This window comes from Diadema antillarum, unplaced genomic scaffold (assembly GCF_040938485.1).
Source record: "Diadema antillarum isolate AM-2024a unplaced genomic scaffold, OU_Dant_1.0 scf00000185, whole genome shotgun sequence".
In the NCBI taxonomy this organism is placed as follows: domain Eukaryota; kingdom Metazoa; phylum Echinodermata; class Echinoidea; order Diadematoida; family Diadematidae; genus Diadema; species Diadema antillarum.
The window spans coordinates 249,152-263,892 of NW_027271074.1; the positions used below are offsets into that span (position 1 = coordinate 249,152).

Genomic DNA, 14,741 nt, shown 5'->3' on the forward strand with positions numbered 1-14,741 from the left:
TAGAGTGGTTTCGATCGTAGTAAAAAACTTTAATTCCTGAAGCGCCTTTTGCATTCAGTAGTAGATATGTAGAAACTTACTTGATAGATTGTGCCCTAGCAATATATTGTATACACCTGTGTATTTCCCAACAAGCTACATGCGATTTACTCTTGCTCAGAAGATCAGTGGATACTGCTGTGGCCCAATTTGGCAATAATCTCTAATCAATTATAAAACATTTCGTTGCAACCACAATTTGATATGTTCTCAAATTGCTGTGCTGCTGCGGAAGCTTTTTGGCTAGTAAATATTTTGCATGTTTGGCATTGCCCAACTGAAAATGTGTTATGACACCATTATTTCATACAGTTCAGGATAATGTTTGAGTACAGGTTGTCACTTTTTAGCACAAGATCCACCTCTAAACACTGGGTTGGGGGGGGGGGGGGCATTTCATGTTTTGTCACATTTTTTTTTCAGATAAACTGTTATAAGCTACTGAGATCTTTGTGTGTGATTGGCTGAGAGCAAATTTGTATGAGAAATTTGTCCATCAAAACGCTCCCTGAAATTCCCCCCAGGTTGTTGTGAGAGACTACTCTTTCTGCAGGAGTTCTGTGGATCTGTATTTTCTTTGCTGACGATATGTTCATTGGCATAATTATTACCTACATGAATGTATACCTTACCATATTTCTGACTAGCTGTGTGCATGTATTGTATCAGTGTAGAGTGTGTGTACCGGTATGTACATTTTTATGCATGTACGGTACGTACTTGTATACAATTTGTGTTTGTATGTATATGTATGTATGTAAACATTAATGTATTGTGTTCAATTATTTTTTTTTTTCCAGGAACAAGGAGAGAAAGATGTGGAATTCAGGAAAGCAGTGGAACTAGCTGATGACTTCCTCTTAAAACTAGGTGAGAAACTTTCTTAATGAAATCTTTGGAGGCTTCCGTGGTGATAGAATGTTGGATGGTAGAAGGCTTAAAGGGGACCTTCGGATGATTTTCAGACTTACATTTGAACAACTATAAATTAGTCAAACTGAGTACAGAGTTTTAGAATTTATAGTGATTGGGATAAGTAATGAGAATGTTTTCAAAATTTATTATGAATTGCAATGAACAAGGATGATGACATGGCAGAGTCACCATAAGAATGCATGAGTTGGGGCTCAAGGAAGCAGAACAAAAGAAGAAGGTATGCATGGATTTTTCACAGGTGAACTTGTTGGGCAAGCGGTATTGTAATGGAATTACACTGCTACATTTCTGAAATATATGAGGCTCTGATGTCATCAACACTGTTCAGTGTAATTTGTTAAAGATTTTCAATTTATTGGTTTCTCTGCTCGAGGACCACAATAAATTCCACGGATCTATACATGGAGCTGTTGATTTATGTACTACTGATGTGATATTATGAAAATCGTCCGGAATGCCCCTTTAACGTTGCACCTTTTCAGGGCCAAACACATACCCTGAAAGTCCCAGGGACTGGGTAGGCCCTTTTCAGGGCCCAAACACATACCCTAGAAAGTCCCAGGGACTGGATAGGCCCTTTTCAGGGCCCAAACACATACCCTAGAAAGTCTCAGGGACTGGATAGGCCCTTTTCAGGGCCAAATATATACCCTAGAGAGAATATGTGGTGCACCGTTAAGCATACTTTCTTAAATTGTTTGTGTGTTGTGTGCGTACATGTTCATTTTACTCACAGCACTCTGTTCTGTTAAAGATCATGAAATAATGAATACTTTTGTGCTAGAGGTAGAATGTGCATTGCTGTGGGCTTACATGTATTTTCCCTGATCTGTCAATCTCTGATCTTCTGAAGCATCCATATTGCATTTTCCAGCTGATCTGCAACTAAATATGTGACCATGCATCACAAAACCAACAAAAAATCGCACCTCTTTATAATTTTACGTGAGTACTCAAAAAAGTGAAACGGATCAACCAAATCAATCTTAAGTTTTTCATATTTTCTGAAATAGCTATTCTTCTGCATAATTCTTAAGTTTTTGATTATAAAATGAATGGGAAAGTGTTTTCAGCTGTTCTTCTATAATCTTTTTTTGTAGAGCAGTGTGATCAGGTATGTCTTAGAGGCCCCTTATAATTTCTTGAAAAGCCTTTGCACACTTATCACTTTCAACTTTACTAACTTTTTAAAGGATAATGCTACTGCTTTTAAAGTTGCCGTTAATCATGGACAGAATGTGTTAATAGAGCATGCTCAATTTCAGCTCAGTCTGATAGCCCCTTCATTGCTCTTCCTCCAGTGGTTTATATCCTGTTTTTTGTCCCAAAAAAGCACAGCTGGGCAAAGATGAAGCGCTTCAATAGCTGGGCAGAGATTAAGCACTTCAATAGATGCTGTACTTACGTAAGAGCCTCTTTTCTCAGTTCACACTTTTCTGGAGTGTGTGCTTTCTTTCCAATATCTAAATAGGTCAGTAAAGTTCATTTGAATTGAGTTATGCATCATTTTAAAGCTTGAGAGTATGCTCTTTTAGAATCTGCCCTTAGCTAAAAAATCCATATCTGGCAATGTTTGTTGGTTTTGTGATGCAGGGTAACATATGGAGATCTGTTACAGCAGTAGTTCTACTTCTTTATCTGTGACTGCACACTATAGCAGAGCTGCCTAGTCTCCCTGTTTCTGCAGGAGGCTTTCTGAAAATCAAGATGCCTCTTTATGTCCAGAAAACAGAATATGAAAAGATTCCTTTGACTCAGGACTTATATTGGTCAAATGAGATGGCTGTAAATTACATGTTTCTGCCTGATTGCTTTTTATAATCTCCCTGATAATGATGGATGAATGTTGGCAGCCCTGCTATGAGTGAGCTTGCTTCACAAAACCAACAAAAAGTAGCCAGACATTGATTTTTTTTTTAAATAGTTAATTGCAGATTCTGAAAGAGCAGACTCTAAGCTTTAAAATCACCTATACCCAATACAAATGGGCTTTCCTAACCCATGTTAATAATGGAAAGAAGGCACACCCTCTAGAAAGTGTTTACTGAGAAAAGAGGTTTTGAAGTTGAAAATCTATTCAAGTGTAATCTGACCAGATTGCGATCTGTGCAGTGAATGGGACAAAGAACAGGATGTGAAATTGCATAGCAACCACTCTGAAGGGATTATCAGATTAGGCTTAAATTTGTCACACTCATTCAGTGCATTTTATTCATGACTGATACAATCTGTCAAGGCAAAAGGCTGAACAAGTGTACTAGGTAAAAGGCAAAAAGAACTATTTCTTATTTGTTTTTTGGTCTGAAAGTTTGAGAGTATAAGAGAAGAATTGCTCTTTCAGAAAATATAAATAACTGGAGATTGACAAGGTCCGTCTCTGGTAGTTAATTTATTGCAATATTAAAAGCCTAACTTGTTTGTGCAGTTAATTTCATACTTGATCAGTTTCAAATGTAGACACTTCCATGTCTTGTGTTGTACTGGATGTGCAGCCCATGATCAGCAGAAATAACACTTTCATGGCCAGATACTTGCGTGCAGCATTTACTGAGATCACAAAGTTAATCAATGACAACATAGATGTTTGATCTTTTCCGCAAAAGGCATGTAGTAATGACTAAATCCAACTGCTTGTTCACTGTGTCATGTTCATACCATTCAATGTGTGTAGGTTAATTTTCTTATTGCATTTTATTCCCTATCTGTTCTAGGTCTTGGTAAAGTGAGCTCACATAAGGACTTCTTCCAGCAAAAATATGGTATGAATCATATGAAATTATCACTCTAGTCATCCAAGAAATGCCAGTAAACTCTGTAAACAATGGCATGAATCTAATAAAAAAATGATGCCCTGATGATACCTGTATAACAGCTGCATGTTCCATGTCTACATCCAACTGGCTAGTTCTAAAAACAACAAGCCATATTCACAAAGATAGTCTACATCAAATCTGTGGTTTAAGTATAGTCTATGGACTGTGTGTCTGTTTACCTTCATTACTAATGTCTGTTGGCATATTATGGTGTGTCACACACATTCATGCATTGCCAATCAGTATTTCCATGATCCATGGACTGATTTAAATTCTCTTTGTGAATTCTGGCCTCTAGCTACAAAGGCTGTACTTATACCAGGTGACAAGTATGCAGTATTGAAATATTTTCAAAGCGTGAACTGAATCCTGAATTTCAGAAATATGTTGAGAGCTTTGTGAAAGTAACCAAGTGTATCACACTTGTGAAAAGGGGGGGGGGGGGGGGTTCAGCTTGTAAAAAGGCCTTTTTTATCAGTTTAATGCATGATTATCCTTTGTATCATGTTGCAATGATCAATATTTTTCGTAATGAATGGAGATGAATAAGAGCTTCAATTCACATTTTGTGGGAGGTAGAATTTAACACATAAATGACAACCATTTTCCGTGAATGAGTACCCACATAGTCAGTCACCGTGTACGTAGTGTACGCGAAACCGATTGGTTGAAGTTGTTTACAAAAGTGAGTAACAAAAGTATGCGCGCTTGTAAGTGCACTTGTAATTGTTGAGTGCGCGCGGCAAACGTTTGTTTATTGTGACATCAGAGCCATGCAGTGGAACAAAAACTTAGAGTCAATTGTGAGTTTAACATGGGAGTCAGTGGAATTGGGCGTCGTCAGCCATGCGCTATCCATTTTTGCTCAAACAAAATTGCATGGCTGACAGCCACGGCGTGCGATGGAACTTTTAACTGAATGTGACGTGATAGGCAATCGACTGAACTGATAACTACATTCTTTCTGGGCGTTGTATAATTCTTGTTAATGCACACGAACCTGTGCAGCATTCCTGGACTCGCCGCCAAACTCCCCAACCTCTCCTGCTCTGATTGTGGGCCACTGCACCCCAGAGCTACTCACCACCTCCCAGGATGATGCCAGGACTCATGGTGTAGACACAGGAGAGATTGAAGGAGAAGAAGAGGAGGAGGAGGAGGAGGAGGAGGAGGAGGGGGAGGAGGAGATGAGAGACCTATCATGGGTAGAACAAGAATTAGATAGCCGCACATCAGCAAGTATAGAGAAAATGTAAGTATGCCCATGTGGGAGTAAGTGCCTTTGATAGCAGATTGGTGCAAAGACATTTTGTGTCTTGCCATAATAAAAAGGCTCTGATAGCCTAAAAATTTTGAGCTAGCAGATTGGTGTGAAGATATAGTTTGTGTTCTGCAATGACATAAGGAGCAGAAAGAGTGAAACATTTTTTGAGGAAAGATATGTTTTGGTGGCCTGATCAGACCACTAAATTTCATTGTCGGGCCACTAAAAGAAAAAGATGATGTCGAGCCTTGCTGTGGTTGTCTATGTCGTTTTTGTCACATTGCTGAGTACTTGGTCTCATAAGAGACAGACAAAGGTTATTTCTTCATGACCCGTCCGTCAGCCCATCATTTTTTCAGAGACAAGCCTTTCATTCCCTGATCTTTCTGTTCAAATGTAATTGTCACAAGCAAAAGCAATGAGAGTGCCCTTTAGTCTAACTTGTGGTCATGGATGCAAATGTTCAAAATCACAATACATGGTGTGAGATGGTGAAGGCAGCAAAAGAAATTGTAAAATGGTTGATGCACTACATTACATTTTTTTTCCAAACTGACAAAAAAAAAAATTGCACCTCATTCTGAAATAATTGTAATAGTAGCAAGATGGAGAGCAAGGAATATGTTTGATGAACAACGTCCTGGTGGAGTAAACTTGTGCAAATTAGCACACTTCAGCATCTTGCAGTGCTTCATGTATTAGGATCAGGCAACTATTGCAAGAATATTATGTATGTAGGCAGCTGCAATCACCATTCAAATGAAATGCACATGTGCAGACAAAGGGGCACTCTGATGTTGATGCATCTGTATATGCGTCATGGTCATTGATTGGTCGTTTGGTAGGCAACTGACTCCATGCCGTTATGAACATTATGGTGGTTGCAAGGGGACATACATGTGTACCTGCCGTTGTTTTAAATGGAAAGTCTTTCTGCTTGTCCTTAATTGTTTTCATAGTGATGGGAAATTGAAGATAGTGTTTTCAAAATTCTGATTCCAAATACCACCTTACATTTTTTTCATTTAATCCTCAATATCTCTGCAGTAGAGGGGAATTTTTTTGAATTGCGTCATGCAACAAAGTAAAACAAAAGTATAGGAAAAATGATATCATCTTGTCATTATTAGAGGTTTTAGCTCCTTTTGTTATGGCAGTCATATTTTCCCTCTGTTTGCTCGGTTTATAGACCTGGTGGTGTTTTTACAAAGACTTGAGGATGATAATAAAGCTGTTCAGCGTCTTGCTTGCAATGTGACATTGTGCAACATGTGATGCATACTGTCTTTGTTACTACTTTTTCATTTAATGCTATTGACCAATTCTGTGACGCGCTTTGTGTATTATCGGCATGGGCAGCGCCATTACTGCGGTGTCCCAGCCGACTCCCACTCCCCCACCCCTCTGATGCATGGTTGCTTTAGCCAATAGGCGTCTGGTACTGAGTGCGCGAATGCTTGCTTAGTGCGGGAACCTTTGTTACAAGTGCGCGATAAACATGTTGCCCGGGGGGTGGGGGAGAGGAGGGGGGGGGGGGGGTCGGCTGGGACACCGCAATTTGAGCTAATGGCTGCGCCCAGTGCCACAAAATGTCTGCTGCCCTCAACGAACCCGAATCGGTCAATATTTGTCTTTACACTCTCTATTCTGCACAATTCATGAGATGTTTCAGTATTGTGCCCGCAAATTGGCATGGCATTATTCCTTGTCAACCTATCATATCCATGTACCGGTATTTAACAAAAAAAATGTATGAGTATGATGGTCCCTGTATATTCCGTCAATGTACAGGAAGAAGAAATGGGCAAGGAGAGAAGATCTTATCATCAAACATATCAAGAGTGAGAAGACAAAGGTGAGGCAGTAAATTACCAGTATATAGTATGCCATATATTTCGCAGGGTTTTCATTGTCGCAAATTTCGGGAGTCAGGTGCGCTATTTGCAAATTTCACAACATGCAAAAATATTAACTGTGATCCCGACATGTATGCGATTTGCACGCATACATTTCTCTGTTCTTTACAGTACTTTGCAATCATGAATTTAACCACTTGCGAAGTTGTCAGGAAGTACTAGTAACAATTCGTGAAAAATTGGACTTATCTAGATTTGTGCACATATAGTGTGGTATAACTGTCAATATTGAACAGGTTCTAAACAGTACAATGTGTAGAGTCAATGCACATTCAGGTCACATAATTGTGCAATTAATGTTGTGCAACATGCACACCAACAGTGGACTCCCATTATAACGAAGTCCTCAGGACCGTCTTTTTTCTTTCGTTACATCAAAATTTCGTTATAACCGAACAAATCAACAGTAAAAAACATAGAGGGGATGATGTTGAGGCCTGAATTTTTACTTCGTTTTAACCGGAATTTCGTTATAACCGTGTGCATTATAACGGGAGTGCTCTGTACATGGTTGTTTGCAAGATGCTCACATGTTGATTGTTCGAGCACTTGATGCTGTGCATACTGCAGTGAAAGAATTGATAGCAGCATGATGCATTTTGTTCAACATTGTAAATGTGTCCTTCATGCAAGCCAGCTGTAGAACACACAAGAATGAGCAATGCTCGCTGGGCAGTGGTCAGTTGATGTCAACATTGACCTCTTTTCTTTTTCTTTTCTTTCTTTTTTTTTTTTTTTTTGGGGGGGGGGGGGTACCTGTACCTGTAACCTACATGTACTGTAAGCAATCTTAAAGAGTTTCTTGGAGTAGGTTGATGTACAATGTCATTTATACACTGGTCACATGCATTATATATTGGTCTCTAGCATAGCAGTTTTGATTGTGGACTGGTAAAGATTCTTCCCCCCCCCTTTTTTTCCTTCCGTGTGGCTCTGCAGGAACGCGTGATAAAGATAAGTCGTGGCGACGTCCGAAGTGAACGACACCAGCTCTACATCAGTAACAAGCCCAAGGAGAGGGCACAGCTGAAGCTGTCATCCCTGGGAGCTCTCCATACAGATGAGAAAGTAAGCCCCTTCTGGAGCAAAATCTTGTCATTTCTGGTTGGGGTTGATGCGCTCTGCATTACACATGGCAATAGATTGCAAAGAGTCACATGGCAGTTCACATGACCACAGGAAAAATTCATGTATGGCATCTTCCTAAATGACTAAAGGAAACCAAAGCCCTAGTACAAATGTAAATTGAGTGAAAGCTGCAATATTAGTAGAACACAACATTAAAGGTTCGAAGAAAATCAGATAATTAATTCAAAAGTTATGAATTTGTAAAGTCTTGGTGCTGTCATCGCTGGACAAGGAAGCTGCTACACTTCATGATGTCATTATGGACAATGTTATATAGAAAATACAAAGGGAATTCGACATTCCGGTAGTTTCACTTTTCCAGCGTAATGAATGAGCACTTGACTTGAATACAGTCTTATGAGTAAAAATTATTTGTATTAGACGTTAAGAATGACCAACTGTAGACTTGCAAAGAAAAATAAAAGCAATTTTCGGAATGGGGTTGAGGGATGTGGGGTGGGGTTAAAAATAACTTGAAGAACTTGATTTGCTGAGATGTTAAGTCAAGTCAAACACTAAATGAAAAGCATGAAGTCAATTCCTTCAGGAATAGCTTTGAGTTATTGCCACAAAAGCTTAAATATATGTCCAAGCTGGTCCTAATTTTCTTGCTGTTGGACTTTACGTTTGGAGGTTAGGAAGTAGCAGGAATAGTTGTTTAATAAACAAGTCCACATTTGTATGTGTGGATAGAGTAAATGCAGCAATATTAGTAGAACACATCAATAAAAGTGTGAGGACAATATTTTCATTAGTTATGAAGTTTTGAAATTTCGTTGCTGGATGAAAATGCTACTGCGGTTTGTGGTATCATGTGTATGTTGTAATCATGTCTTTATTGATAAGTAAAAACAAAGGACATGTTGACATATATACCAGGTCCATGGTCCTATTCTGAACACATGACAGATAATGACACACTTACAAATACTTACAATGAACAAATAACTATATAGCTAAATTTACAACAGATTTGTGAGGTTGACAACAATCACGTAAAACTGATTAATCAGTGTACACTTCCCCACGCAGTACACATACACTGTATTGCATTCCTGATCCCTGAAGTGCTAATCAACCGTAGTGCACTAATTTTCCTGGATATTCATTACATAATTTTGAGTCATTAGGTGTCGATAACCAATGACTCATTTCGTTATTTTGTCCAGGATGCTCCATCACATTTTCTAACTGATCAAATGAAATTTGAATAAATCATTATATTTGTCTGGGATACATGCATTTCCAAGTGTTTGCATGTCAATCTAATTTTATTAATTTATACACTTTTTTTTTTGATAAGTGCAAAATGTCATTCAAGTAAATCATGTAGAATATTATAAAGAAAAGGCAAAGAAAATTCAACATATTTTTACTTTTGTCACAAGAGCCCTCACCTGACTTGCCTCTTTCAGAAGGCAGTGGGAATAATAATGATAATACCCTGAATATATGTCAGTAACATGTCAAGGAAATGTGTACTTTTCATTAAAAAAATGAATTTTTGTGGAATTCTCTTCATATTTCCTTTATATTGTTCTACCCATGTGTCATTATACAAATAGTGCATGCTCTCCTATGCATTATTATACAAATGATGCACAGAATAATCCTGTGCATCATTTGTTTTATAAAATGGGTCGAAAACTAACAGCATTTTTCACGTACCTTTGTAAGATGTCCGAAGATGTTCGTCCCAAACATTTACGCATGTCGCACTCGGAAATCCCGCACATATAAGTACTGTACGTACGCCACACATGTTATGCACACAAGAAAGGCCGGCCGGCAGGCAGCCCGAACTAGTATACAAATGATGCACAGGATAGAGTGCTTTAGTGTAGGCGTAGTGCACTCGAGGGTATTTACAATTGTGAAACATGCACGAGGCGAAGCCGAGTGCATGTTGCACTACATTGTAAATACCCGAGAGTGAGCTACGCCTACACTGACGCCACGAAATAATCCTGTGCATCATTTGTTTTATAAAATGGGTCGAAAATTCGAAAACTAACATCATTTTTCAGCGTTTTTCACGTACCTTTGTGGGTCAAGACGTCCGAAGATGTTCGTCCCAAACTTTTACGCACGTCGCACTCGCGGAAGTCCCGCCCATACAGTATAAGTATAACGGGGGGTTGGGTTTCCGGACACCCGCATGAAAACTTACTTATTTTACATAGAATATGCACCCTTTACCTTAAAGACTTGATATAGACCCCTCATATAGGCCTACTAGACAACATACTCTGAAAACGGCGTGAGAATTAACCTGCTAAATCGTTGGATTTGCTCTTCAAAGTGACTCCATGTACGCGTCCGGTCCCATAACGCTTGGTCTACTGTACTGTACAAAGTGTACGTATAGTACGTACGTACGCCACATATGTTATGCACAAGGGAAGACAGGCCGGCCGGCCGGCCGGCAGCCCGAACTAGAAGTTGTTTACAGGATTGACAGCGCGTACGCGTATGCATGCAATTCATCGAAGGAGCCGCCGCGCGCACAGACGATCGGCAATCTACCATAGGATTACAGGCAGTGCAGTTGTACTGAAGTAAAGGAAGGAGGTGTGTCTCATTTCAGCGCTTCCTATTGGCTACATTCTTGAACCCATTTTATAAAAGTTGTTTACAGGATTGACAGCGCGTAATAGTAGCGCGCGACGCACTTGTAACAACTGATTGAGTGCGCACTGCTAGTGTAAACATTGTGACGTCAGGCCGTGGATGTTAGTGAGAAATTAACCCACGCACACGTGACTCATTTCAGCACTTCCAATAGGCTACATTCTTGAACCCATTTTATAAACTTGATTAGAGAATGTCAAACACTGAATTATCCCAAGTGTTCTTTTGTTTCACCGAGGCTGCAGGCCAAGGTGAATAGATGCTTCTGCTAATGATACTTAAAGCCAAAACATAGTTCTGGTAGGCATGCAAAAATTGTCAAATTTCGCTCACAAATGTACACGTATGCCTAAGAAATGTATGAAATAATGCTGTAATAACAAGATATTCACTGGGTAACAATGAAATTGCGAAATATGAACCAAATAGTTCTGCTGGAGTCAGGAGTCACAATCTCAGAACTTACCCAATCAGGGTCAGGCTATTAGTAAACTCGGACTCGGGGACAACTCGGCCTCGCTTTGACCGCTTTGTCTGAAATAGGGCCGAGTTGTCCCTTAGACTGAGTTAACCTGGATCCTTCTGGAATAAAAGTTGGTATACCAACCTTACTTTTGATCTCAAAATATTCCAAAACAACTCATCATCCAGGCAAATTATGTCAGCCAGGTAAGTTTCTCCGTAGATTCTTTCGATATATTACAAGCAAATATGAAATGGTGCCAGACAGGTTCTCAAACCCTAACCAAAACTATGTTTTCACTTTAACCCATTTAGCGATTAAATTCTTCATATGTTTAGCAAGATCTTCCCAAAGAAAGGTAACCTGATTTTCCAGAATATCCAGAAACGGAACAGTGTAGTCCTCCAGGAAATAAATTCAACCTAAGTGCAAATCATCTTCCGTCCGTATTATCCCTCACAGCTCAATAAACTAATGGACTACCTGATGGAAATCCTTAAGGACAGCAAATTTGGATCAAATCGGTTCTACTTAATGGATGTTGCATTTCCAGAGGTAAGCATATATGTCTGAATATGTGTGCTTTATTATATTGGTCAGCTGTGAATTGGATTCCAAAATACCCCTAGGCAGTTATCACAATTAAGAATTTATTCACTGTCTTTGCTATTGTTTGTTTGTTAATTCACAAGAGAACAATGATCACTTCTTATGGTTATATGCACATCTGGCCCTGATGTAAAACAGCGGAGAAGAATGCCTTTATATATGCAAGCTGTGTAGATTGTCAGTAGTCAAAGGATCAATGGCTAGATCAAATCTACTCCAAGTTCACTTAGAAATACTGTAAAAGTGGAAATTTTCGCAGTGTTGAAATTTTCGCACTTTTTGCATAACCAGAAGCTAGCGTGAAAATAAAAGGATGGTAAGACTTTCTTTTCAAAACTCTTCTTACCCGGCCAAGCGCAAAAAAAAAAAATTAGCCGCGCGAAAATATCCACTTTTACAGTAAGAAAAAAAAGTCCATTCATTTCAGATGTAAGTCTGAAAAAGTTTGTGTGTAAAGATTATGGGGGGGAAATATAATCTGTATTGTTATGGCTAATATTCCTGTGCACGAAACCATTGTTTTAACCTTAAAAGAAGCTGCAAGTTGTCTGCCTCATTCACGTACACCCATTGATAGTCTGGACCATTCCCTTGATAGCCAGGGATTATATGTGACCGTACATCACAAAACGAACAAAAAGTCGCACCCTTTGATTTTACATGAGGACTTTGAAATTGGTCAACCAAGTCAATCTTGAGTTGTTTATTTTTTCTGAAAGGGCTACATCATTCTGTAGTTTGGGATCATAATATGAACGGGAAAGTGTGTTTTCAGCAATTTTTCTACAACCCTTTTTTGGAGGAGAGTAGAATGATCAGGTATGTCTTAGAGGCCCCTTTTCATTCTTTGAAATCCTTTGCACACTCATACTCTTCACTTTCAAGTCTAAAACTTTAGAAAGGATTTTGCTACTGCTTTGAAAGTTGGCATTAATCATGGACAGAGTGTATTACTAGAGCATGCTCAATTCAGCTTAATCTCATAATCTCTTCATTGTTGTTGCTTTGGTGGTTTACATCCTGTGTTTTGTCCCTTTCATTTGAATAGACCCTGTACTTCAGAGACTCTTTTCTCAGTTCACATTTTTCCAGAGTGTGTGCTTTCTTGGCAGTATTTAGGTAGGTTCTGGGAGTCAATTTGAATTGATTTATACATTATTTTAAATCTTAAGAGTCTCTTCTTTCAGAATCTGCCCTTAAGTAAAAATCCATGTCTGGCGACTTTTTGTTGGTTTTGTGATGCAGGGTCACATATGCTGTGCAAGTAGAGTTCTTTTATGTGATGTGTACATTCTTGTGTTGTTATTCCTTCCCTATTCAATCTTGAAACCCATTCTGCAGGCCCTAAACTTTGCCTACACGAGGCTGAAGCATGTTAGTAAGGAGAAAGCCGATGAGATAATCCATCAAGATGGAAGGCAAGTTGTAGGTGATCTCGGCGTCAACGTGTAGCCACTGCTTGACTGTGAGAGTTTCCCATTAAGTTTGTGTCATCGTTCTGAAATATATTCACGGTACCATTTGTCTTCATATGTAACATGCAGTTCAGTTATTCCAGACCTGACCCAGTTTGTATACTGTGTACGCCATATATTTCGCTAGTCTACATTTTCGCAAATCAGGAATTCCCGACGATTTCGCGAGTGGTTAAATTCGTGATTGTGGAGTCCTGTTCACTGAACGGAGAAATGTACACGCATACGTCACATTCACATCGGGATCAGAGTCAATGTTTTCGTGTGTCTTTAATTTGGCGAATAGCACCTGACTCGCGAAATTCGCGAAAATAAAAACCTCGCAAAATATTCGGCTTATACTGTAATTCATCTGCCCTCTACGGCATGATATTGTGCATTAAAACAATAGAGATAAAGGGGAATAAGGAACTTTTACTCATGAGCAGTTTTTTTTTTCAGCCATCCATGCCGATTGACAAGCATAGTCTAGTAATGTTACAAGATTTAATAAGAGAATGTCTATATATCTGTATCTATGCCTCATAGTATATAGAAGCAATGAAATCAAATTTTTGTTGTCTCTGCCCTGATGGGTTCTAGAGATGTAGAGTACCAAAGTGTGATGTCATAGCCATTCATCGCCATGGAAACTGGTTCTAAACAACTTCACCTGGCTCGGTGGGTTGCTAACCATGCTTGCACCTGGTTCCAAGTACTTCCACCCAAGCTATAACAAAAAGCTGTGACATCATCACTTGAATACTCTGTTATGATGTCTTTTGTTTGTTTGCTGCTTGTTGTTTTGTTGTTCTCTGTGTACTGTAAAAGTGGATATTTTCGCGCAACTAATTTTTCGAGCTTGGACGGGTAAGAAGAGTTTCGCGTGTCTTTAATTCCGCAAAATCAAGACACAACATACAAGAACATACGGCAAGCAAAAATATTTGCATGCTTTTATTTTCGCGTTAGTTTCTGGTTGCGCGAAATGTGCGAAAATTTCAACACTGCGAAAATTTCCACTTTTACAGTATCTGTCTATACCTTGAAGTGGTCCAGATATCTTTGAGCTGATGTTATAAAAGCCCTCAGCTGGATTTGTTGAAATGTTGTCCAGCAGGTGTTCAACGAGATGCATGGATGTGCTGGTGACAGGGAAAATGTTAAAGATCACTCAAATTTGGCTAAAACTCGTTTTTGAATAAAAATGTCATACAGCCAGGAAAGTGTGGTGTTAATGTAATATCATGAGAAGAATAGAAATGAATTTGTGAAATATTTCCTTTATGCAGATGGGTTGAGAATGTACTGTAAAAGTGGAAATTTTCTCCTGGGTATTCTTTTTTTATTTTTATTTATTTATTTTTATTTATTTTGTTTTTTTGCTCAGCGGGGTAAGATGAATTTTGAGTGTTTGTAATTTTGTGGACAGTCACACTGACTGAGCAAGCACTTCGTACAACTCACTGGGCTTTGGCGGCACATATT

General features: G+C 39.0%; 1 protein-coding gene and 1 long non-coding RNA gene across 2 annotated transcripts; both read left to right on the top strand.

The window, feature by feature from the left end:
* Positions 1-833: 833 nt before the first annotated feature.
* LOC139723293 (uncharacterized) lies at positions 834-4,954 on the top strand. Its single transcript, XR_011710336.1, has 3 exons — positions 834-909; positions 3,687-3,734; positions 4,797-4,954. It is a non-coding gene; the product is annotated as an uncharacterized lncRNA (long non-coding RNA).
* Positions 4,955-5,046: 92 nt separating this feature from the next.
* LOC139723304 (uncharacterized) lies at positions 5,047-14,251 on the top strand. The gene is made up of 5 exons (XM_071634564.1): positions 5,047-5,060; positions 6,844-6,907; positions 7,908-8,036; positions 11,653-11,745; positions 13,141-14,251. Exons 1-5 carry the CDS (start codon positions 5,047-5,049, stop codon positions 13,249-13,251), a joined length of 411 nt encoding a protein of 136 aa, XP_071490665.1. The 3' UTR covers positions 13,252-14,251.
* The last annotated feature ends 490 nt before the right edge of the window (positions 14,252-14,741 follow it).

Bases quoted from the DNA above. Each gene is read 5' to 3' on its own strand.
- LOC139723304 (XM_071634564.1), top strand. The intron at 8,037-11,652 runs GTAAGCCCCTTC...TATCCCTCACAG, and splicing joins CTCTCCATACAGATGAGAAA to CTCAATAAACTAATGGACTA. The intron at 11,746-13,140 runs GTAAGCATATAT...CCCATTCTGCAG, and splicing joins TGGATGTTGCATTTCCAGAG to GCCCTAAACTTTGCCTACAC.